Source organism: Entelurus aequoreus, linkage group LG15 (genome assembly GCF_033978785.1).
Source record: "Entelurus aequoreus isolate RoL-2023_Sb linkage group LG15, RoL_Eaeq_v1.1, whole genome shotgun sequence".
Lineage (NCBI taxonomy): Eukaryota > Metazoa > Chordata > Actinopteri > Syngnathiformes > Syngnathidae > Entelurus > Entelurus aequoreus.
Window position 1 is genome coordinate 34,001,349 of NC_084745.1, and position 26,647 is coordinate 34,027,995.

The window sequence follows — 26,647 nt, forward strand, 5'->3', positions numbered from 1 at the left end:
TCTTCTCGATTGGTAATCTTCTCCCCTATCCGAGATTTAATTGGAGTAGTCCGTTTTATAACAGGTCCTACTGCTTTCTTTATACCATTGTACATGCCACGGATGTTACCAGATTCAGCACTCATCTGGATATCTTCGCAGAGCTGCTGCCAATAGTTGTTTGCACACTGTCTGGCAATGCGCTGTGTGGAACAACGAGTACTCTTGAGTGTTGCAAGTGACTGAGCATTTGGACATCTCTTGTATGCCAAAAATGCTTTGCGTTTGGCCTCAATTGCTGGTTCCATGATTGGTAGATAGGCATTAAACCAGTCGTGACTAGTTCTTTCCCTCTTCCCAAAAGTAGAAATAGCTGTATTGTAAATTGCTTCTTTAATGGCGTTCCATTTTGCTGTAGCATTATGCTCCGGCAGGTTTTGAAGAGCTTGGTCCAGGGTTGATACATAATCATCCACCTTGCATGAAATTGACATCTTTGATGTGTCAATGCAGGTACGACTCTTTGCTTTGGAGCGATGAATTTTACGGGGCTGTAGGCACACTTTGGCGCTCACAAGAGCATGGTCAGTATTGCAATCTGCACTATGATAGCTTCTAGTAATAAGAATGTTATTTAGTGACGACCGCCTAGTGATTATCAGATCAAGCTGATGCCATCGATGAGACCTGGGATGTTTCCATGATACTTTGTGCGATGGTTTGCTCTTAAAAAAGGTGTTTGTAATACAGAGGTTGTGATAGGTGCATAGCTTCAGCAGCCTCTGGCCATTTATGTTCATCTTTCCGATGCCATGGTGTCCCAAGCAAGATGGCCATGATGCATGGTCTGCACCTACTCTGGCATTAAAATCGCCAAGGACGATTAAGCACTCATCCTTAGGAAAACCCTTGATCTGCTCATCAAGTTGCTCATAGAATCTATCTTTAATCTCCTCAGTTGAAGAAAGAGTAGGAGCATAGACACTGAGAATGTTCACTGGACCTGTAGCAGTGCTGAGACGGATAGACAGCAATCGCTCGGTACCTCCTGATGGAGGTTCCACTGATGCCAAAAGTGTGTTTCTGACTGCAAAACCAACTCCTTGCTGACGAGGCTCCTCAGGTTCTCTACCTTTCCAAAATAATGTATAGTTAGCCTCTCTGAGAGACCCACTGGAGGCTAGCCTAGTTTCTTGAAGAGCAGCTATGCTGACATCAAGCCTGGCAAGCTCCTTATCTATGATGGCCGTCTTTCTGGCGTCGTCCACTTCACGAAGGTCATCAGAGATTCCTGTACACATTGTTCGCACATTCCAGCTTGCTAATCGAAGAGCTGGAGTCTTCTTTCTTTTCTTGTTTCGTTTGTCTGGTACATAAAATTAACCGTCTGCTTTTCATGCCTTTGCAGTACACTAAGCTCCAGGCACCCACTGAAGCAGGCAAACGTTGGCGGGACCACACCTTTTTGACCAGGGGCTGCCTGGCTTAAGGCGGACGGTAGTCGACCGATGAGACACGATGATCCCTTCCACTGTCGAAACTGAGCCGTGGCGCCCCTTTCCTACGCCAATTGGATGGGGGCTTTTAACCCGTAACTGTCAGAATCCGTGTTGTTTCCACACTTGGTTAAAAGTGAAGCTGGAGTGTCCTCTCCAGAGCGTAAGCCTGGGCATTACATACAGAGATCCTGGGTTGCCCAGTCGTCAGGATCCCCCTCTCGGCCTTGCTGATAAAATCCAAAGGAATGCTGAGCATGACGTTTGGCATCAGGTTGGCTGCAGGAGCTGCCGAAACAGTGTTTGCAAGGGGTTACCTCAATCCTCAGGATCTCCTGAGGATTGAGGTAACCCCTCATGAAACAGGCCTGTAGAGATGAAATAGTCTTGTGATTTTTTTCCCACACATACATATATATATATATATATATATATATATATATATATATATATATATATATATATATATATATATATATATATATATATATATATATATATATATATATATATATATATATATATATATATATATATACACACATATATATGTATATATACACATACTGTATATACATATATATGTATATATACACATACTGTATATACATATATATGTATATATATATATATATATATATATATATATATATATATATATATACACACACATATATACATATACATGTATATATATACACATGTATGTATATATACACACACATACATATATACACATTTTGTATATATACATATATATGTGTATATATACCTATATATACATTTATGTGTATATATACATATTTACATGTATATGTGTATATATACATATATGTTTATATATACATATAGATGTGTATATATCAGGGGTCACCAACCTTTTTGAAACCAAGGGCTACTTCTTGGGTACTGATTAATGCGAAGGGCTACCAGTTAGATACACACTTAAATAAATTGCCAGAAGTAGCCAATTTGCTCAATTTACCTTTAACTCTGTTATTATTAATAATTAATGATATTTATCTTTGTGGAAACACTGATCATCTTAATGATTTCTCACAATAAATATATATAGAAACAGATAAATATCAATATGCAATACTTTATTTTTATATTTTCTCTAAGTGCACATTTTTCAAATTGAACATTTTCAAATGATCACTTCTAAGACAGTCTTGTGAAATCACAATATCCCATTTTAACTAGCTAGCCACTAACATTTTTTAACAAATCATGAATTATTTTGCACCATGTTTGTACAAATAATAGCTCATGTAAAATACAAAAGTCAACTCTCAAATTTTTAAATCATGTCACACTTTGAACTGGACACCAAATCTGTTATCTGTTTCTTTGTCAGTTAGTGGGAAGCCTGGCATTGCATGCTGTTAACTAGTGTGTTGTACTCTGGTGTGTAACTTGACACTGCAACTCTGAGTGAGTCTTGCAGATGTGCATCAGTGAGGCGTGTTCTGTGTTTGTTCTTGATGAAGTTCATGTCAGAAAAGGCTGATTCACAAAGATAAGATTTTTCCTCATTGTTTGCGGAACCTTCTTAATCTTTTGGACATATTTTCACAGCAATCTGGCCTAAAGCTTAATTATGATAAATGTAAAATGTTAAGGATCGGAAATCTAAAGGGAACGTCCTTTCAAATGGAATGCAAAGTGTTTTGTTTATAAATTATATGCAATCTGTTGTGTTCCCTAATTTTTTTCTGTATACATGAATGAAGGTGTGTGTTGCTGAGTCCGACTTGGACATTATCTGGACTGGGCCTGGTTTAAAAAACCCTTTAAAAAAATCTAATTTCATTGACAACCTGGTCTGTTGAAGATAAGGCCCTTTTTTTAAAAAATAAAATAAAATAAGATAAATAAATAAAAAACATTTTCTTGGATAAAAAAGAAAGTAAAACAATATAAAAATAATTACATAAAAAATAGTAATTAATGAAAATGTTAGTGGACCAGCAGCCTATACAATCATGTGTGCTTCAGGGACTGTGTCCCTTGCAGATGTGTTGTCTATGTTGTGGGAACCAGAATATTGGTAGCAGAAAGAAATAACCCTTTTTGTGTGGATGAGTGTGCATGGGGGAGGTTGTTTGGGTTGATGCACTTATTGAAAGTGTATCTTGTGTTTTTTCTATGTAGATTTAATTTAATTTTTTTTTTTTTTTTTTTTTTTTTTTTTTTTTTTTTTTTTTTTTTTTTTTTTTTTTAAGAACAGGCCCGCGGGCGACTCATCTGGTCCTTGCGGGCGACCTGGCGCCCGCGGGCACCGCGTTGGTGACCCCTGGTATATATACATATATGTGTATATGTATATATATGTGTATATCAATTGTTTGCTATTTAAAAAAAAGTCTCCTTTCGACATCCTGCCGACCGTCTTTTCATTTCTGTTGAGCTTTTATGTCATCTTACTTACTAAATCAGTCACAGTAACAAACTAAATGTTATGTTATCACTGCACCGTAACCGTAATCTGAACACGGAAGTGAAGCACCATCCACATCTTTCGATGCATGCAACAGGTGTTTGCTTCAGGAATGTCGCCTCTTCTCACGGTGAAAAAATAGTCCTTTCTTGTCGGGAGAAAAACTTGCCACGGCTAGGGATGGGCGATACCACACTTTTAGGATTCGATACGATACCGATACTTTTTCTTGCATTTTCATCGATACCGATACCGATACCATTAATTTCTTATTGGCAATTTTTGTCAGTCAAAAATATTATTACTATTGTTATTATTTAAGACAAATCACAAGACAAATACAGACCATTTATACCACATTCATTATGGTCAATATATAATAAAAGTAAAATTAAAATAAATAACATGAATATGAAAAATAAATTAAATATAAACAAAAATATACGCATTTTCACTTTTCTCATTTCTCAAAAAAAAAGTATTGGTAGAAAAAGCTTAAAAAAACATTTATTCATAACAATGTTATGTTTCAAACCTCTTTGTGTAAGTAAACTTATAACACTTCTCTGAAGCAAAGTCAATAATTTCCTTATCACAATAAACTAGGATTTCCTTGTCCTATAAACCTGCATACGAAAGACAGTTCCCTGAGAAAATGAACTTGGAAAAATTATCTACAAAAATGTCTGACACCATCACACCTTTAGTGTACTCGAGATATGTCGTCACACGTCACACTTTACTGAAGTCTCAGATTGCTGTTCAGGAAAAGTAACAAGCTGTCGGCTGGCTGTGTGTGTGTTGCACGTTGACGACGCTCATTCGCTGTCTCCTGTGACGTGAATGGGCCAGCTCTATAATCTGCCAGGTACAGGGGTGTCCCACCACATAGTAAGTTAAGTAAGTAATCAAAAACATCTGAAAGTGATGCTTGCACCCCCCACACGCCGTTTTTTGGTTTATATCGATACTTTTTTCAGAAAAGTGATGCCAAATGAGTAGCGTGTGAGTATCGATATATCGATACCACAGGATCAATACCCACATCCCTAGCCACGGCTTTGAACCTGATATTTCCATGAGGTTGACTTTCCCTTGTCCATTTCTGCTCGCTTGTGGCATATCAGTAGCAAGTGAACTGCAGCCAAGTTCCCGCTACGGCACAGCACGAGTGTCAAAAAGGAAGTGTTCGCATTAATTGCCCGAAAAAAAAGAGTGCCGTTATTGCAATTTATAGTTAACGTGTTAATTTTGACAGCCATAGTATATACATATACATTTATATATACACATGTATACACATGCACACATACATATACACACATACATATACTGTATACATACAGTATGTATACATATATACACGTATCTGTATATATATATATATATATATATATATATATATATATATATATATATATATATATATATATATATATATATATATATATATATGTAGAGATATATACACATATAACTATATATATACATATATACCTATATCTCTATATATGTATATATATCTATATCTCTATATATCTATATATATCTATATACATATACAGTATATCTATATATATATATATATATATATCTATATATATAGATATATATACACATATATATATATATATATAGATATATGTACACACATATCTATACATATACATACATACATACATACATACATACATACATATATATATATATATATATATATATATATATATATATATATATATATATATATATATATATATATATATATATACACACACACACACATATACATGCATATATATCTATCTATCTATATGAATCTATATATATATCTATATACATATATAGTATATCTATATATATATATATATATAGATATATATACACACATATATATACATATATATACACACATATCTATACATATACATACATACATACATACATATATATATATATATATATATATATATATATACACACACATATACATGCATATATATCTATCTATCTATATGAATACATCCATCTATCTCTCTCTCTCTCTCTCTCTCTCTCTCTCTCTCTCTCTCTCTCTCTCTCTCTCTCTCTCTCTATATATATATATATATATATACATATATATATATATATATATATATATATATATATATATATATATATATATATATATATATATATACATATATATATATATATATATATATATATATATATATATATATATATATATATATATATATATATATATATATATATATATATATATATATAAAATTGGTCATCGATAAATGACTCCACAGAAGCATAGCCAGGAAAAATATTGCTCCTTAGAGACTTGAGTCACGATGTTCCACAAGCCAAATCTTTCATCAATATAATTGAAGAACAGTGAGATGAGGACAAACTAACATAATAAGTGCTCTTAAAAGTTACCTCAGTGTTCGGTCATTTCAATTTTTGCGCACAAAAAGTTTTTTTTTTTTTTTAAAGATTAATCGGCTGTGACAGCTCCATTACGCAGTGACCCAAAGGACTGGAATAGAATCCAATTAGCCAGGCATATGTGATTTTCTTTTTTTTTCATACCAGGAATGTGAAACGAGTGGACAGTCACCAATTTTGTCATTGACTTGTGCGTTAGGTGCAGTCATTCCAGGAGAGCTACGGGGCAAATGAAAGGCCATGTTACGGTATCACGCTTTAAATCTTTCCGACAGCGCTTCAAGTAGTCTCGTCACACTCCTTTAAAAGGCCAAGGAGGCTCACAACGATCGTAATATGACTTATGAGTTATAGACGTCATATCAGTGCTGCTGGCCCCTGAGCGGCCTTTTCAGATATTGCTTATTTTTTTCTCCCTGCAGGTATGGGCGTATTAATACGTGTCACAGGTTGCTGGAGACCATGAAAGACTCCCGCTTGCTTAATGAAGGCGACGAGCGGGGTTTGACGCCGCTTCATTTGGCGTCCAGAGGGGGGCACACACAGGTAGTGGATCTGCTGCTGCGCAAAGGTGCTCTTTTTCACAGGTAAACATCCCAACACACATCACAGGCACTGGAGGGTATTTCCGTATTACATTGTAGCACAGTTGATACTTTGCTATTGCTGGTATTCCGACACGTGACTTCTTCCTGGAAGTAAAAACCAGTGGTGGTCAACCAAGCTAAGATGGTAGTTGTACAGCAAGCAGAGCGCGAACTATCTGAGTACAAAAAAGGCTTGAATCTTCCTGCAAGAAGCAGATACGAGCAAATAGAATAGATCGCTATACTTTATAAAAAATACATTTGTCGAGTGATAGAAGGATTATACGTCGGTCATGTTCCCAGACATATTGAACTACTGTGCTCCAGATGCCATTCTACACGACAAAACAGATGGAAACTTGGAAAGCATGGAGGTCTACAACTTCTTTGTGTGTAACTGGGTCAAGGAAATTGGTATCAAGACGCTCAGGGATAAATATGCATCGTTTTTGCTCGGGTAAGGTTGCATTTCATGATGTAACTTTGCGTCTAAGATGCCATGTTTGTTGCACGCGCCATTTACGTGTTTGTCCCAGATTCACCAATAGATTTTAACATTGTGTATGTGCTGAAAGCTTAATTTATGATTGCTGCCTTTAGTAAAAGCTTAACTCTTTTAGGTTTTGCTCATATTTGCTTTCTTTTATTTAGACTCGCCGAGTTGGTGCCTTTTGAAACATTGTAGCAAACGTGTTTAGCAGTGGTGTGCCATCAGGGCCAGCAAGGTCTTCTCTGCTGGCCTAACATAACCAGAAATCATGATCATAATTAAAGATAAAAGTATTTTTTAATTTACTTTCACTAAATATCTAAAAGTATTCATATTCTCTTCATGTCATATTATGCTCCTTCCAGTGCTGTTGTTTTTAAGTTAGAGTTTGTATCCAATCAGAATTCAGTTGGCTTATGTTGCCATGCTGTACCAAATCTGCCTGGGGCCTTTAAAATCAACAATGCGGGCGTCCGTGCACTGTAAGCAAACGGGTACATACAGTTGATAGATAATTGCGATAGCCAATCAGATCACGAGTTGTTGTCAATAAGGCCCTCTAGATGGCCTCACGTTGAACGTGACATTTACACGTCCTGTGATTGGATACTCACCGGGACCGTTAGCGGATGAATTTGAGAACACATACAGTCGATAGACAGTTGCGATAGCCAATCAGAAAGTTGTTAAAGGTAGCCTATCTAGGTAGCCTGATGTTAACGAGACTGTGATTGGATATTCGCTTGTCATTCCAAAGTGATTATCCATTCACAAATTGCAATTTAGCAGGAAGCAGGAAGTGTTGCGCCAAACCCACAAAGAAGGAGAACAAAACGTTGATTAGGTGGCAGATATATATTTGCAAGGCCATTTTCAAGAAGGATATTTAAAGAGAAACTACATCTTGTGAGACGATGTTGGCCAACCCCGGCAGCTAGCTCAGCTGTCCCCGCGATGAAATGGGGAAATGCCTGCCATTTCCACTCGAAGCAACCGATTACAAGGGGTACCACTGGCTTATACGGCGTCGAATGGGTGCTACAAATTGTGAGTTTAAATATTTTATGTCTTTATTTTTTGCAATTTTAATTTTGACAGTACCACATAAGATATGTTTTAATTGCTGATGCGGGTTTATTGATTTTTAAATGCGCCGGAAAGTAACCCGTTTTGTACACTGTTGAGGTGTTTCAATGAATAGTAGTGCATAGATGTGTTCCTGCATAGTATTTCTCCAGCAATGGTCATGTGGTGACATAAATTATGGTATTTTGGGAGGTAATCATTGAAGTTGGACATCACTGAAGGCCTAGGTGGGAAACGCACGGCCCACCACTGGTGTTTAGGAAATACAAACAATATCAAGATAATACTTAAATGGGAAATAATAAACGTTAAAAATATATTTAACAAACTTTTAACGAAGTGGTCACTGCAAACTCATGCATTCTTCAATTCTGCTCCCTTGGACTGGAGTGGAAGCTGCATGCTTTTCTCGTTCGTGTCGTAAATTCTTGCACTTTTCCGCCCTTTTTAATTACCTTTAATTACAGTTTCCAAAAACAATTTGAAATGTGGACTCGTCAGATCACAGACCCCTTTTTCACTTTGCATCCATCCATCCTGGATGAGCTCGGCGCCGTTTCTGGGTGTTGTTGATAAATGGCTTTCGCTTTGCATAGTACAGTTTTAACTTGCACTTTATGGCTGCAACAACCAATCGATTAAATCGATTAAAATCGATTATAAAAATAGTTGGCGATTAATTTAGTCATCGATTCGTTGCATCTATGCTATGCGCATCATCATCAGCCGTTGTCAGTCCACTGCTGGACGAAAGCCTCAGCATGTTTCTGCCATAGTGAACGATCTCTTGGCGTACTCTTCATGCTGGTTATTAGCCTACACCTTCCACGCTGGCTTGGTGCGGGTTGGAAGGGGTATTTTATATCAGAGATCCTTCTCCTAGACTAATTGCCTTACTGGGCTGTTGAACTTAGTCTGTCCTGTTGGTTGTCCACGCCCCAATTACCCAGGGACCCGCTCAGCTTTATGGCGCTGACCGCCCGCCAGTCACAAGAGAAGGTGCAAACGGTTCTTTGTGTGCATTTTATAGACGTTAGTTGGGACTCACTAACCCCACACACAACCTCCCATCTCATGCCTGGATGTAGTTTAACGTCATACCCAGGACAGATGCTATGCGCATGCGCAGAGGCAATTTTTTTTTTTTTTAAATAAACCTTTATTTATAATCTGCAACATGTACAAACAGCTGAGAAACAATAATCAAAATAAGTAAGCTGTTTTTTTTCAATAAAATACTGGAAAGGATAGAAATGTAGTTTGTCTCTTTTATCCGATTATTAATCGAAGTAATAATCGACAGATTCATCGATTATCAAATTAATCGTTAGTTGCAGCCCTATTGCACTTACAGATGTAGCGACAAACTGTAGTTACTGACAGTGGTTTTCTGAAGTGTTCCTGAGTGGTCATATCCTTTACACACTGATGTCGCTTTTTGTACCGCCTGAGGGATCGAAGGTCCGTAATATCATCGCTTATGTGCAGTGATTTCTTTAGATCCTCTGAACCTTTTGATGATATCACAGACCGTAGATCAGGGGTCCCCAAACTTTTTGACTCTGGGGCCGCATTGGGGTAAAACAATTTGGCTGGGGGCCGCTATTATATATATATATATATATATATATATATATATATATATATATATATATATATATATATTATGTAATTTTGTGTGTGTGTGTGTATATATGTATATGTCCATGTAAATGTGTATATATGTGTGTGTATATATGTATATGTCTATGTATAAGTATATGTCCATGTATATATATATATGTATATGTGTATATATGTATATATATATGTGTATATATGTATATACATTATGTTTATGTATATGTGTCTATATGTGTGTATATATATATATATATATATATATATATATATATATATATATATATATATATATATATATATATATATATATATATATATATATATATATATATATATATGTGTATATGTATATATATATATCTATATACATGTGTATATATGTATATGTGTCTATATGTGTATGTATATATATATATATATATATATATATATATATATATATATATATATATATATATATATATATATATATATATATATATATATATATATATATATATATATATATATATATATATATATATATATATATATATATATATAGTCATATGTATTCCTCGGGCACTAATTGACTTAAAGAGCGCACTTGCTGCATGTCACGTTATCGATGGTAAAATGCATTTTTAGACAATATGATTTGCCTGAGTGGCTAGGAGACAGTAGAAAATGGACTAGTAAGGACAAATTTAAAAAATAATAATAATAATTACAAATTTTTTTTTTTTTTTTAAACTATTGTTATTATATATATTTTTTTAACTTGGGACTTCCCGCGGGCCGGATTTTGGACACTGGGGGGCCATATCTGGCCCGTGGGCTGTAGTTTGGGGACCCCTGCCGTAGATGGTGAAATCCCTAAATTGTTTGCAATAGCTCTTTGAGAAATGTTTTTCTTAAACTGTTTGACAATTTGCTCACGCATTTGTTGACAAAGTGGTGACTCTCACCCCATTCTTGTTTGTGAATGACTGAGCATTTCATGGAAGCTGCTTTTATACCCAATCATGGCACCCACCTGTTCTCAATTAGCCTGTTCACATGTGGGATGTTCCAAATAAGTGTTTGATGAGCATTCCTCAACTTTCCCAGTCTTTTTTGCCACTTGTGCCAGCTTTTTTTAAACATGTTGCAGGCAACAATTTACAGGGGCTGTTTGCAATATTTACACAGATGCCTCAGGGCGCCAACTTTCCTATGTATTTTACACAATATAACCCGCCCTCTTTCGGCTTCTCGTACGTAATTACGTACGTACGTAACACATGCACGCGCGTTAGCTTTAGGTGTTGTGAGCTAATAATAGCAAATTTGATAGCTTGCGTTAGCTGTCAGTGTATATTCTATAATAACATGACTTCAAATTGTTTGTCACATCTCTTGGACTGCTTTTGTAAGTGGGCTCGCACTCTCTGTGCATACGTGTTGACGAGACCGCGTGAGTGACCGCCGTAAACACCAATCCTTTTATTCAGGCCCGTAAAAAGTTTTATAACGTAAACAATTGTCAAACAAATGTATTCTGTTAAACTACTAATGGTAGCCGGTGATGTTCTTTTTTCTATTTTTTGTCTTTGAAAAATGTAACTGTGAGGAAGTTGCAAACAGCCCCTTTAAGAACTTTTGTTAAGGTGGTTTTTGAAATTCTAAATTGTCTAGTCTTTTTTACATACGGTTTCTGTCATTTGTAAGTCTTTTCGCTTTTTATTGATTTATTTTCTGAAATTGTAAATTGTTTAGCTTTTTGTTAGTGTTTTTTGAAATTGTAAGTTGTTTCACATTTTCTTAATATGGTTTCTGTAATTGTAACTTGTTTCGATTTTTGAGAATGTGTTTTCTGAAATTGTAAGTCGGTTTGTTTTTTGTTAAAGTGCTTTCTGAAATGTTAAGATGTTTTGCTTTTTGTTATTGTGTTTTCTGAAATTGTAAGTTGTTTCGTCTTTTTTTGGTTTCCATAATTGTATTCCGGCCACCCAGCTACAGACTAGTGGACCGCTATGTTGTGCTCTGCCTTTTTTCCTATGCAAGCTTTAATGGCCACCCCATGTATGCAATGTTTGGTTGTCTGCAGTGATTACGAGGGCTGGACCTGCCTGCACCATGCCTCCTCCGAGGGATACACACAAACTATGGACATTATCTTATCAGCCAATATGAAGCTGCTGGACAAAACAGATGAAGACGGGGTAAGGTTTATCGGTGTAGTGTTTGCATGGGTGCCTCACAATATAGGCAAAAGTTGACTAACTACTTACTGTGTGACACGTCAGAACACCGCCCTCCACATTTCGGCGAGAATGGGCCACGCGGCTGCGGTCATGGTCTTGGTGAATCGTGGTGCAGAGTTCAAAATGAACAAACACGAAATGTCATTTTTACACGAGGCGGTGCAAAACGGGAAGCATGATGTGGTAATTGGTGTCATTGACAGCGAAAGGTACGTCACGCAAAAAGTCAATATCACCCATTGGAGACTTGTTGAAAGACTATAGTGCTGCTAGAGTGCTGAAAAGAAGAACTAACTTGAAATTTTTGACCTAAGTAAACTTTTTAAATTCAGTTTGGATCTACTTTCAAATAAATAGAGTTGAAAGAAGTTGAAATACTACAGTGCTGCTAGACTGCAGAACGGAAACTGATTAGTGCTGAAGTGAGACTTGTACAGACAAATAAGATTTAGATATTTTCGATTTTTAGATCTCATCTATGTTTTTAATTTCAAGTTGGATCTTCTTTGCAATCTAACACCGTACAGTTTTGCCTTATTGTTAAAAAAAAGACTGCTGCTAGATTGGAAAACTGAAACTGATTAGTCCTGAAGTGACACTTGCACAGACAATTCATATTTTTTTAACCTAACCAGTTTTAGATCTTTTTTTGCAATCAATAGTATTTATGTTTAAACACTGGACAGTCATGCCTTATTGTTTAGACAAATATATGCGTGCACACACACGCACACGCACACACACACACACACACACACACACACACACACACACACACACACACACACACACACACACACACACACACACACACACACACACACACACACACACACACACACACACACACATATAAGTGCAGAAAAGAAACTGATTTGTGCTGAAATAAAACTTGCACTATTTGATCTCAGCAACCTTTTACATTACAGATTGGATCATCTGTAAAATCAAACGGTGCCTATACCCTAATACTGTACGCTATGCTTTTTTTTTTTTTTAAATAGCACCCTTTTTTATTTCAGTTTTGTTTGTTTAAAATCCATAAAGACTGCCAAAAAGAAACATATTTGTGTTGAAGTGAAACTCACTTTTTGACCTGAGCAACCTTTTTTAATTTCAGGTTAGCCTTATTTTTAAATCCATAGGGTTCTTACCCCCTAATACAGCACGTCATCCATTATGGTCAAAAATAGACTAGTTAAAAAACTAAAACAACTAGAAAAGAAACTGACTCAGCCTGAAGTAAAACTCTAACTTTTTAAATTTTAGGTTAGCTGTTTTTTTTTAAATCAATAGTTCAGTTCAGTTCATCCATCCACCCATCCCTTTTCTTCCGCTTTGTCCCTTTCGGGGTTGCGGGGGTTGCTGGAGCCTATCTCAGCTGCATTCGGGCGGAAGGCGGGGTACACCCTGGACAAGTCGCCACCTCATAACAGGGCCAACACAGATAGACAGACAACATTCACACTCACATTCACACACTAGGGCCAATTTAGTGTTGCCAATCAACCTATCTCCAGGTGCATGTCAGTTTCAGTTTATTTCGAACATGCATACAATACAATGTAATGCATCACATATTTCCAGTTGTTTCATTATAGCCCGTCCGAAAAGGAGCAGGAAGAAGCAGAGCTTATTTGATCCTACCCCTTTTCATATAGAAATAATATACCATTCCCTTGTTCTCCGTTTGTAACAGAACAGTGAATAAATACATAATAAATCAATACTATACCATAGTGAGTAAACAAATATTAAATACATAAATAGTCATCTAAAAAAAAAAGGTTCAAGATGTTCATCATAATTGTTCTTCTGTGTACTTTGTGAACACTTGTAGTTTGAGCAGTCTCTTAAACTGAATCATATTAGTGCTTTGTTTGATTTCTTTGGTTAATCCATTCCATAATTTAATTCCACATATGGATATTCTAAATGTTTTAAGTGTTGTACGTGCATACAAATGTTTTAAATTAGATTTTCCTCTAAGGTTATATTGCTCCTCTTTAGTTGAAAAGAATTGCTGTACATCCTTGGCTAGCAGGTTATAGTTTGCTTTGTACATAATTTTAGCTGTTTGCAAATGCACCAAATCGTTGAATTTCAATATTTGTGATTTAATAAATAAAGGGTTTGTATGTTCTCTATATCCAACATTATGTATTATTCTAATTGATCTTATTTGTAACACCGTTAGAGAATAAAGCGCACATTTGTAGTTGTTTCCCCATATTTCTACACAATAACTCAGATATGGTAACACTAACGAGCAGTAGAGAATATGAAGAGATTTTTGGTCCAGAACATATTTTGCTTCATTCATTATTGACGTGATTCTTGCTACTTTGTTGGTTTCCAGTTCATTTTATCATCCATTATAACACCCAGAAATGTGTTTTCTTTTACCCTTTCAATGTCTACTCCGTCTATTTGTATTTGTGTTTGACTTTTGCTTTTACGGTTACCGAATAGCATTATTTTAATTTTACTGAGATTCAAAGATAGTCTGTTTTTGTCAAACCATCTTCTTAAATTGTTAATTTCTTCTGTTATTTTTTGTATTAGCTTTTGTGTGTTCTCTCCTGAACAAAACACAGTCGTATCATCTGCAAATAATACTAACTTCAAGTCCTTTGTAACTTTACAAATGCCGTTTATATAGAGATTGAACAATTTTGGTCCTAGTATTGATCCTTGAGGTACACCACAAGATATCAGCTCTGTAGAAGTGTGTTCACCTATCTTCACGTATTGCTTCCTGTTGGTTAAGTAGCTTCTTACCCAGTTTACGGCCAACCCTCTGATTCCATACCGTTCTAATTGGTTTATTAAGATGCTATGATTTATTGTGTCAAATGCCTTTGTTAAATCCATAAACACTGTAGCAGCAAAAAAAAAATTCTATCTATTGCATTGGTAATCCCTTCTGTTATTTCGATTAATGCCACTGATGTTGGTTCTGTACCGTATTGGTAGGTGTGAGTGTCATTTTTATTTTTCAATAATTTTAGAAAATTGTGGAAGTAGAGAAACAGGTATGTAGTTTGTAAACTGGTGTTTGTCACCAGTTTTATAAATCAGTACGACTTTTGCTATTTTAATTTTATCTGGGAATTTGCCTGTTTAAAATGATCGGTTGCTGATATATGTTGAAGGTTCTGAATTTTCTTAAATAACATTTTCTATCGTTTCAATATCAATTCCTTTACAATAAGTTGAGGTCTTGGATTTACTTTTTTTTTCACAATATTGATTATCTCCTCTTTTGTCACTCCTTCGAGGAACATAGAGTTTGGATTTCTATCTATGGTGTCATTCAAGTCCTCAATTGACTAGGGATCTGGAATCTTTTCCTCCAGATTTGGTCCAATGTTCACAAAGTACTTATTGCAGCTTTCAACTACTTTGTTCATATTGTAATTTTTTACATTTCCATCTGATAAGTATTTAGGATAATCCTTCTTTGCACCATTTTTAATAATGCTATTTAGGATGCCCCATGTTGCTCTCATATTGTTTTTTGTTCCGGTCCAATAATTGACTGTAATATTCTTTCCTCCGTGTTCGTAGTAGGTCAGTTAGCTTGTTCTTATACGTTTTGTACTTGTTTTCTGCCTCTGTAGATCTTTGTGTTATAAATGTTCTATATAATGTATTTTTCTTATTGCAAGCATTTTTCAGTCCTTTTGTCATCCATGCTTAATTATTCTTCTTTTGCTTCTTACTAAGTTGTTTAAATGGACAGTGTTTGTCATAAAGCACTCGAAGGTATTAAAAGAATACCATATGCATCATCTACATCATAGTCACTGTATACATTGGCCCAACTTTGATTTCTCAGATCATTTTTGAAAGAATGTTGTCTGTCTATCTGTGTTGGCCCCGCGATGAGGTGGCGACTTGTCCAGGGTGTACCCCGCCTACCGCCCGAATGCAGCTGAGATAGGCTCCAGCAAACCCAAAAAGGGACAAGCGGTAGAAAATGGATGGATGGATTTTTGAAAGCTGTCATACTTTGTTCTGTACATATTCTTCAAAATGTCTTTTTGTCATTATTGTTTATTTTCTTCTAGTTTCCGTCATAGATTATGAAAACTGTCAAATGTTCACTGATGTCGGATATTAGCAGGCCACTTGTGATATTATCATCAAAATCATTAGTAAAGATATTACCAATAAGTGTGGCGCTGTGTCTTGAGATTCTGCTTGGCCTTGTGATTTTAGGATATAAACTCAGGCTATACATTGTGTCAATAAAGTCATCTATGGGCTTTTGTTTGTTAGGGTTCAAGAGGTAAATGTTGAAGTCTCCGCATAAGAAAGTTATTTTTTGACTGATTTCAGTAAAAGTTGCCTTAATCCAGTTTTTCAAACGTATCAATGTTTGACTTAGTTGATCTATATATACAACTGCTCAGTACGTTTTTGCTTCTTACATTACATATTTCAATGGTTATACCATCCATCCATCCATCCATTTTCTACCGCTTATTCCCTTTGGGGTCGCGGGGGGGGCGCTGGAGCCTATTTCAGCTACAATCGGGCGGAAGGCGGGGTACACCCTGGACAAGTCGCCACCTCATCGCAGGGCCAACACAGATAGACAGACAAAATTCACACTCACATTCACACACGAGGGCCAATTTAGTGTTGCCAATCAACCTATCCCCAGGTGCATGTCTTTGGAGGTGGGAGGGAGCCGGAATACCCGGAGGGAACCCACGCAGTCACGGGGAGAACATGCAAACTCCACACAGAAAGATCCCGAGCCCGGGATTGAACCCAAGACTACTCAGGACCTTCGTATTGTGAGGCAGACGCACTAACCCCTCTGCCACCGTGCTGCCCTCTAGGATATTATCAATAGCTAATGACATATTTTACCACATTGTAGTTCAGGTTCTTCATCACGTACACAGCTACTCCCCCTCCATTCTTGTTGGTTCTGTTGATATAATTTAGTTCATATCCTTCCTGGTCAAATTCCATTCCTTTAGCATCCATCCATGTTTCTGAGATAGCGATAACTTTGAAGAGTTTGTTGAATTAGTCCAAAAAATGCTTCACGTTACTGTAGTTTGCATACAAACTTCTGCTGTTTAAATGAATAAATTGACAGTTTGTTGTCAATTTTAATGTTTCCAGTATATTGATCGTCTGTATAATAAAAACAATTATTCCTGGTGTGAAAGAAAAACAATTTATCTGGATTATATCCTTATCTAATTCCGGACTATTGTGATCTATGCTGCTGAAGGTTTTCAGTTCCATACTTTCCTGTTCACCAATCATTTGTGTTGCTCTATGAATGTCTATAATTTTAGATGAATGTGCACCTGAGTAAAGATCTTCTTGTTTGGTAATCCCTTGGAGCGTTGTAATTTTGTAGTTGAATATCGATGTTTGTTTTCCATCAGACTCCATTTTCGTTGTTGTAGTTGCTGGAAGTTCTGATATTTGTCCAGATCCTTGATGTCTTTGACAACTAGGACTCTTGCTTGTGGACCTCCATTCAGCTTTATGTAGATTTTGCAGTTGCCGTTCCAAATTCCCTGAATTTTCCCTTGTTTCCTCAAGTCGCGTGCTGGCGCAATGTTGCATTCTCCTCTTTCAGCTTCTCCACCTCCTGTTTTAATGCTTTGATGTCTTCACAGAGAATCTTCATATCTTCTCTGAACTTTTTAAATTCCATCATATGATTACGATATTCTTTTCTGTCTTTGATAATCTGTTGGATATCTGCAGCATCTTTTTGTACACCGTTGATCATCTGTTCCTGGGGATTGTCGACATTGCTTTGTGTCTTATTTATATTGTTTTGTAGAGTTCCTACTAACTCTTTTAAGTCTGGTTCCACCTTTGGTAACGGTGTATTGCTCCGTTGACGGCTTCTTGTCGTGCTTGTGGTTGCTCTGCAGCGAAGTGAAGCTGTTGGTGTTGTTAGCTTCTGCGGCAAGAGTTTTTTTATTCTTTCACGTATTTTGCACAAGCCAGAGATGTGTCAGCCTTTCCTGTAGATCACTTGTGTGGTCAGAAGCATTTAAAATATGTCCAACTCATTCGGTTTTGTTGTTTAGCTTTGGGTCACTATGCAACGGCTTTGAGCTAGCATTTAGCTAGTGAGCCCCCGGCTTTTCTGCACTTTCAGTTTGCTTATTTTAGCAAATATGTGCCTCCCGCTGGGCAGAGTTGAAGTCGAATATGTCCTCCCTTAGAAACGGGAATTCTTGCTTTGACACAAAAAAAGTCAAGCCTACGCTTGGAAAAACTAAAGGGTTGCTAAAGTAACGAAAATAACCTTATTTGTGCTGAAGTGAAAACTTGCACTTTTTGACCTCAGTCCCCTTTTACATTTCAGTTTTTTTTTATTGAAATCAAAACGGTTCTTGCCTTAACACAGAACAGCCATCCCTTATTGTTTGCAAAAAAAGACTACTAGAGTGCTGCTAGAGTGCCGAAAAAAACCAGATTTAAGTTGAAGTGAAACCTACACTTTTGACCTTAGGAACCTTTTTTATTTGAGGTTGAATCTTCTTTAAAATCAGTTGGCTCTTTGCTTCGACACAAAACAGTCAGGCCTATGTTTAAAAAAACTAAAGTGCTGCTCAAAATCCGAAAAGAAACTGATTTGTCCCGAAGAGAAACCTGGGCTTTTTGACCTCAGCAACGTTTTTCATTTCTGGTTGGCTTTTAATTAAAATCAGAATCAATAGGGACCTTGCTTTGACACAAAACAGTCAGGACTAGGTTTGAAAAACGAAAGTGCGGCTATAGCGACCTAATGCATATCAGGATCGTCTTTTGAAATCATTAGGGTTTTTGCTCTAACACATCCCCCCCAAAAAAGCTGCTAGATTGCCGAAAAGAAACTGATTTGATCTTTGATGATGCAATTCAAAAACAATTTTTGGGCTACTATTCCATAGCGTTTCGATTTGTCTAGACTATGTTTTAGCAGCACCATCATTCATGTGTCCTGGCAGGTGTGCGGAGGCTCTTATCGCATTTATACCAGGTTCATCTCAGCGATGTCCCACTATCGACATGATCGAATATCTGCCAGAGACCTGCAAGGTTTGCTTATCGAGCGTATCACAAATCTATTCAAGGGTCTTATTGTAAGCACATTATGAAGTCCTTCTTTGATTTTCAGTACCTGTTGGACTCCTGTGTGAGAGAGTCTGGGGAAGATCATACCAGCCCTGACTATCATGTAAGATGGCCACACATGATCGGGTCCAGTAGGGAAGTTAAAATGTCAGCTCTTGAGCGGGACTGTGCTGAAAATGAAATTTAGATTCCTTGTGCGTCTTGTACATGTGAAGAATCGACAATAAAGTGGACAGTTGACAGTTGGTTTTTTTTACCATTAAAGCGACTTCTATTATCAATAGGTGAAATATGACTTCAAATGGCTCCAAGCTCCTGTTGAAGTGCAGAAGAAACCAGTGGACAAGTCCAACAGAATTCAACCCCTCGCTGCACTCAATGTAAGCTTCCTTATTTTTTCCCCCAATGTAAGCTTTGTTAGTCTGCTTTTAAAAAAACAAAAAGGTGAGGTTTACTTTCGTGCGGTTCACTGTTTTAGTTGAAAGGTCGGCCAAAAAGCGAAACAATTTTCCTCATAAGAAAAATTGTCAATCCAAATGTTTTGTTCCAGACACCCACAAATATTACTACAAAACACATTTTATAGACAAATTATGGTTTTACATGCATCAAACGATTTGAAATACATATGAATTGAATAGATAAGTCAACATGACTCTAGTTGAGATAATGAGTTCTTTTTTTTTAACATAATAGAGTTTGTCACCTTCTTTAAAGGCCTACTGAAATGAAATTTTCTTATTTAAACGGGGATAGCAGCTCCATTCTATGTGTCATACTTGATCAATTCGCGCTATTGCCATATTATTGCTGAAAGGATTTAGTAGAGAACATCGACGATAAAGTTCGCAACTTTTGGTCGCTGATAAAAAAGCCTTGCCTGTACTGGAAGTAGCGTGACGTCACAGGTTGAAGAGCTCCTCACATCTGCACATTGTTTACAACAGCAGCGAGAGCGATTCGGACCGAGAAAGCGACGATTACCCCATTAATTTTAGCCAGGATGAAAGATTTGTGGATGAGGAAAGTGAGAGTGAAGGATTAGAGTGCAGTGCAGGACGCCAGGGTGTATCTTTTTTCGCTCTGACCGTAACTTAGGTACAAGGGCTCATTCCACACTTTCTCCTTTTTCTATTGTGGATCACGGATTTGTATTTTAAACCACCTCGGATACTATATCCTCTTGAAAATGAGAGTCGAGAACGCGAAATGGACATTCACAATGACTTTTATCTCCACGACAATACATCGGTGAAGCACTTTAGCTTCGGAGCTAACGTGATAGCATCGTGCTTAACTGCGGATAGAAACAGAAGAAACATGCCCTTGACTGGAAGGATAGACAGAAGATCAACAATACTACTATTACTTCTACTATCAGGAGACACCGAACCAAACCCTGGACCTGTAACCACACGGTTAATGCTGTCCAGCCTGGCGAAGCCTAGCAATGCTGTTGCTAACGACGCCATTGAAGCTAACTTAGCTACGGGACCTCGACAGGGCTATGCTAAAAACATTAGCTCTCCACCTACGCCAGCCCTTATCTGCTCATCACCACCCGTGCTCACCTGCGTTCCAGCGATCGACGGCGCGACGAAGGACTTCACCCGATCATCGGTGCTGTCAGCGGCTCCCGTCGGATAGCGCGTCTGCTATCCAACTCAAAGTCCTCCTGGTTGGGTTGCTGTAGCCAGCCGCTAATACACCGATCCCACCTACAGCTTTCTTCTTTGCTGTCTTCATTGTTCATTAAACAAATAGCAAAAGATTCACCAACACAGATGTCCAGAATACTGTGGAATTTTTCGATGAAAACAGACGCTGTTTGTATTGGGACACAATGGTGTCCCACTACTTCTGTTCAATCCGTGACGTCACGCGCAAACGTCATCATACCGAGACGTTTCCAGCCGGATATTTCCCGGGAAATTTAAAATTGCACTTCATAAGTTAACCCGGCCGTATTGGCATGTGTTGCAATGTTAAGATTTCATCATTGATATATAAACTATCAGACTGCGTGGTCGGTAGTAGTGGATTTCAGTAGGCCTTTAACAAAGTACTGGCAATCACAACTTTGGTTGGCCCCATTGTGGTTTATTTTGTAGCCATAGTCAGAAACAAAACCAACAGATGGGAGTATTTGTTTGGGGACTTGATTCCGCAGATGATATACAGAAAAACAGAGTGTTTTGAAATAATAGCTGTCTCTCGTCTAATTGCAAGCACACATTTGAGTGATAAGCATCCATTAGTTGGAATAGCAAATATCACCCTGTAAGATCTGCCGAAAACATCTGGTCTTACTAGCTAGCATTAACTCATAGTTAGAGATCTTTGTTTTCTAACCATGGGTAGGAAGAAAGTGAGTGGGAAAGACAGAAGTGGATAATGTTCATTCAATTAAAGAAAAAAAACATCAAAAACATTGCCAAGCGTGTTAAAGAGTGGTGGAATTATTTGAGCGTAGCACTGCTGGTCTGCACCGTACTGAAGCAGAATGAGTCTTACACTAGCCAATGATGTTATAATAATTTGTAAACGGAGGACATTTGTCCAATAAAATATGGAGAAGCTGCTGATTGTGTATTTGATGGAGAAGCAGCTGGAAGGAGGTATAGTAGAACTCCATTCACCAATTGTACATTATTTTTACATTACTACAGTTGTTAGTAGTACGTTCTGTTGTATTGTTTTGCATACAATATTTCTTATCTAAAAGTTAGTTTTCTTTTTAAAAGGCATTTTACAGCTTAAAATTCTGCTGTTTTGAGGGCCGATTAAATTGATTTCCATCAGTTTCAGTGGGAAATGTTTCATACACAAAGAATCATACAGAAAGTAGGCATACAGAAACACAAAGTAGCACTCTAAATACCAGCTTAGATTTCATGAAAAGCTTAATTTTCTCCTACATTTACTGGTATTTGAATACTGCTTTGTGCCATTTGTCCGTGACACGTTCATATTTGAGCGCAAATTATTTTTATCCGAACCAACCATGACAAGCATGAAAGCACCTTTTTGAAAGATCTCAGAATGCACTTTCTTGCAGACCATGGTGAAATACAACCGCCTTGAGCTCCTCAATCACCCCGTCTGCAAGAGGTACCTCTCCATGAAGTGGTGAGTGACCTACTTTCACCAAGTGTTTCCACGAGCGCATCCGATCTTTGTGTCGTGTCGCAGGGTTGCGTACGGGAGCACGGCCCATCTGCTCAACATGTTCTTGTACCTTCTTGGCTTGCTGCCGCTGACTCACCTCATCGTGACTCTGAGGCCATCCGTCAACGCTACTGAAACGGGCGAGCATGGACTCATCATGGTGCCGGTAAACCTAAAGCAGGTAAATGTATTGAAATTACACCGATACCTCATTTTTCCAATAATAATAATAATAAAACTGGATTAGATTTATACAGCGCTTTTCTATACACTAGACCAGTGGTTCTTAACCTTGTTGGAGGTACTGAACCCCACCAGTTTCATATGCGCATTCACCGAACCCTATTTTAGTGAAAAATAAAATGTTTATTTTTTTCAAATTCAAGACAAAGTTATATGTTTTTGGTAACACTTTAGTATGGGGAACATATTCTAAGTAACAAAGACTTAATTTAGAGTTATTTGGACACTAGGGGAACATATTCTAAGTAATAAAGACTTAATTTAGAGTTATTTGGTTAGGGTTAGGGTCAGGGTTAGAGGGTTAGGGTTATACTAAGGCCATGCCGATTAAGGCATTAATAAGTACTTAATAATGACTAGTTAAGAGCCAATATGTTACTAATTAGCATGTTAATAAGCAACTAATTAATGGTGAATATGTTCCCCATACTAAAGTGTTACCATGTTTTTTTTTTACTGGTGCATAAAATGAACCGTGCATGAACATCACCTTGTTCAAACAACAAAACCAACACAGTGCATAAACTCACAACAAATTGCACACCTGCAAATCAGTCAGCTGTTTCCCTATCCGTAATACGCCGATAGGGAGAAGTTTTTATTTACACGATGAGTCGGATGTGTCTTGACCTCCGCCAAACCCCTGAGCCCGACTCACCGAACCCCTAGGGTTCGATCGAACCCAGGTTAAGAACCACTGCACTAGACACTCAAAGCACGCACAAATACACTGTAGTAGATTTTAACTACTATACTGACCTTAATATAACACAACCCTGGTGTGCACCAAACAAGCGGACCAAGATCGGGTCGTGTTCTGTGTCTTCCATAGGACTGCAATCTATCTGTGGTGGTGTTTTGTTGACGTAATGACAAATTGTCAAACAGTTTAAAAACAACATTTCTCAACAAGCTATTGCAAGGTATTTAAGGATTTCACCATCTATGGTCTGTAATATCATCAAAAGGTTCAGAAAATCTGGAGAAATCACTGCACATAAGCCATAAGACAATGCCCGTGACCTCAGGCGGTACTGCATCAAAAACCGACATCGGTGCGTAAAGGATATCACCACATGTGCTCAGGAACAGTTCAGAAAACCACTGTCAGTAACTACAGTTCGTTGTTACATCTGTAAGTGCAAGTTAAAACTCTACTATGCAAAGCGAAAGCCATTTATCAACAACACCCAGAAACGCCGCCGGCTTCACTGGGCCCGAGCTCATCTAAGATGGACTGATGCAAAGTGGAAAAGTGTTCTATGGTCTGCCAAGTCCACATTTCAAATTGTTTTTGGAAACTGTGGGCGTCGTGTCCTCCGGAACAAAGAGGAAAAGAACCATACGGACTCTTATAGGTGCAAAATTCAAAAGCCAGCATCTGTGATGGTATTGGGGTGTATTAGTGCCCAAGGCATGGGTAACTTACACATCTGTGAAGGCACCATTAATGATAAATAAATGATAAATGGGTTATACTTGTATAGCGCTTTTCTACCTTCAAGGTACTCAAAGCGCTTTGACAGTATTTCCACATTTACCCATTCACACACACATTCACACACTGATGGCGGGAGCTGCTATGCAAGGCGCTAACCAGCAGCCATCAGGAGCAAGGGTGAAGTGTCTTGCCCAAGGACACAACGGACGTGACTAGGAAGGTAGAAGGTGGGAATTGAACCCCAGTAACCAGCAACACTCCCGATTGCTGGCACAGCCACTCTACCAACTTCGCCACGCCGTCCCTAAATGCTGAAAGGTACATACAGGTTTTGGAGCAACATATGTTGCTATCCAAGCAACCATCTTTTTCATGTAGACCCCGGACTGCTGAACAACTTAAGCTGTACATCAAGCAAGAATGGGAAAGAATTCCACCCGAAAAGCTTCAAAAATTGGTCTCCTCAATTCCCAAACGTTTACTGAGTGTTGTTAAAAGGAAAGGCCATGTAACACAGTGGCAAAAATGCCCCTGTGCCAACTTTTTTGCAATGTGTAGCTGCCATTAAATTCTAAGTTAATGATTATTTGCAAAAAAAAATTACGTCTCTCAGTTCAAACATTAAATATCTTGTCTTTGCAGTTTATTCAATTGAATTTAAGTTGAAAAGGATTTAAAAAACATTGTATTCTGTTTTTATTTACGTTTTACACAAGGTGCCAGCTTCACTGGTTTTGAGTTTTGTATATATATATATATATATATATATATATATATATATATATATATATATATATATATATATATATATATATATATATATATATATATATATATATATATATGTCTTAATTAGATTATCCAAAAAAAATAGTGCTCGATACCGTGGTAGAGCGTAATATGTATGTGTGGGAAAAAAATCACAAGACTATTTCATCTCTACAGGCCTGTTTCATGAGGGGTTACCTCAATCCTCAGGAGTCTCCTGAGGATTGAGGTAACCCCTCATGAAACAGGCCTGTAGAGATGAAATAGTCTTGTGATTTTTTTCCCACACATACATATATATATATATATATATATACACACACTACCGTTCAAAAGTTTGGGGTCACCCAAACAATTTTGTGGAATAGCCTTCATTTCTAAGAACAAGAATAGACTGTCGAGTTTCAGATGAAAGTTCTCTTTTTCTGGCCATTTTGAGCGTTTAATTGACCCCACAAATGTGATGCTCCAGAAACTCAATCTGCTCAAAGGAAGGTCAGTTTTGTAGCTTCTGTAACGAGCTAAACTGTTTTCAGATGTGTGAACATGATTGCACAAGAGTTTTCTAATCATCAATTAGCCTTTTGAGCCAATGAGCAAACACATTGTACCATTAGAACACTGGAGTGATAGTTGCTGGAAATGGGCCTCTATACACCTATGTAGATATTGCACCAAAAACCAGACATTTGCAGCTAGAATAGTAATTTACCACATTAGCAATGTATAGAGTGTATTTCTTTAAAGTTAAGACTAGTTTAAAGTTATCTTCATTGAAAAGTACAGTGCTTTTCCTTCAAAAATAAGGACATTTCAATGTGACCCCAAACTTTTGAACGGTAGTAAATATAAATATGCTTATTTCTTTATAATTAGTTTACTAAATATAACCTACATTATATATATAGATGTATAGATATATTTAGTAAACAAATTATATATATATATATATATATATATATATATATAGATATTTACATATATGTATATATACATATATATATGTATATATATATATATATATATATGTATATATATATATATATATATATATATACATATATATATATATATATATATATATATATATATATATATATATATATATATATATATATATATATATATATATATATATATATATATATATATATATATACCGTATTTTTCGGACTATAAGTCGCAGTTTTTTTCATTGTTTGGCCAGGGGTGCGACTTATAATCAGGAGCGACTTATGTGTGAAATTATTAACACATTACCATAAAATATCAAATAATATTATTTAGCTCATTCACGTAAGAGACTAGACGTATAAGATTTCATGGGATTTAGTGATTAGGAGTGACAGATTGTTTGGTAAACGTATAGCATGTTCTATATGTTATAGTTATTTGAATGACTCTTACCATAATATGTTACGTTAACATACCAGGCACGTTCTCAGTTGGTTATTTATGCATCATATAACGTACACTTATTCAGCCTGTTGTTCACTATTCTTTATTTATTTTAAATTGCCTTTCAAATGTCTATTCTTGGTGT

The 26,647-nt window shown here is 36.8% G+C and overlaps 1 protein-coding gene across 1 annotated transcript in view; it reads left to right on the forward strand.

Annotated features, from left to right (window-relative positions):
* trpa1b (transient receptor potential cation channel, subfamily A, member 1b) overlaps positions 1–26,647 on the forward strand; it is a 56,486-nt gene that overhangs the window by 23,730 nt on the left and 6,109 nt on the right. Inside the window, exons 12-19 of the mRNA XM_062022046.1 lie at positions 6,786–6,950; positions 12,218–12,332; positions 12,417–12,583; positions 19,358–19,448; positions 19,528–19,587; positions 19,769–19,864; positions 22,543–22,613; positions 22,677–22,833. Coding sequence (XP_061878030.1) covers positions 6,786–6,950; positions 12,218–12,332; positions 12,417–12,583; positions 19,358–19,448; positions 19,528–19,587; positions 19,769–19,864; positions 22,543–22,613; positions 22,677–22,833 — 922 coding nt within the window. The remainder of the gene's footprint in view (positions 1–6,785; positions 6,951–12,217; positions 12,333–12,416; positions 12,584–19,357; positions 19,449–19,527; positions 19,588–19,768; positions 19,865–22,542; positions 22,614–22,676; positions 22,834–26,647) is intronic.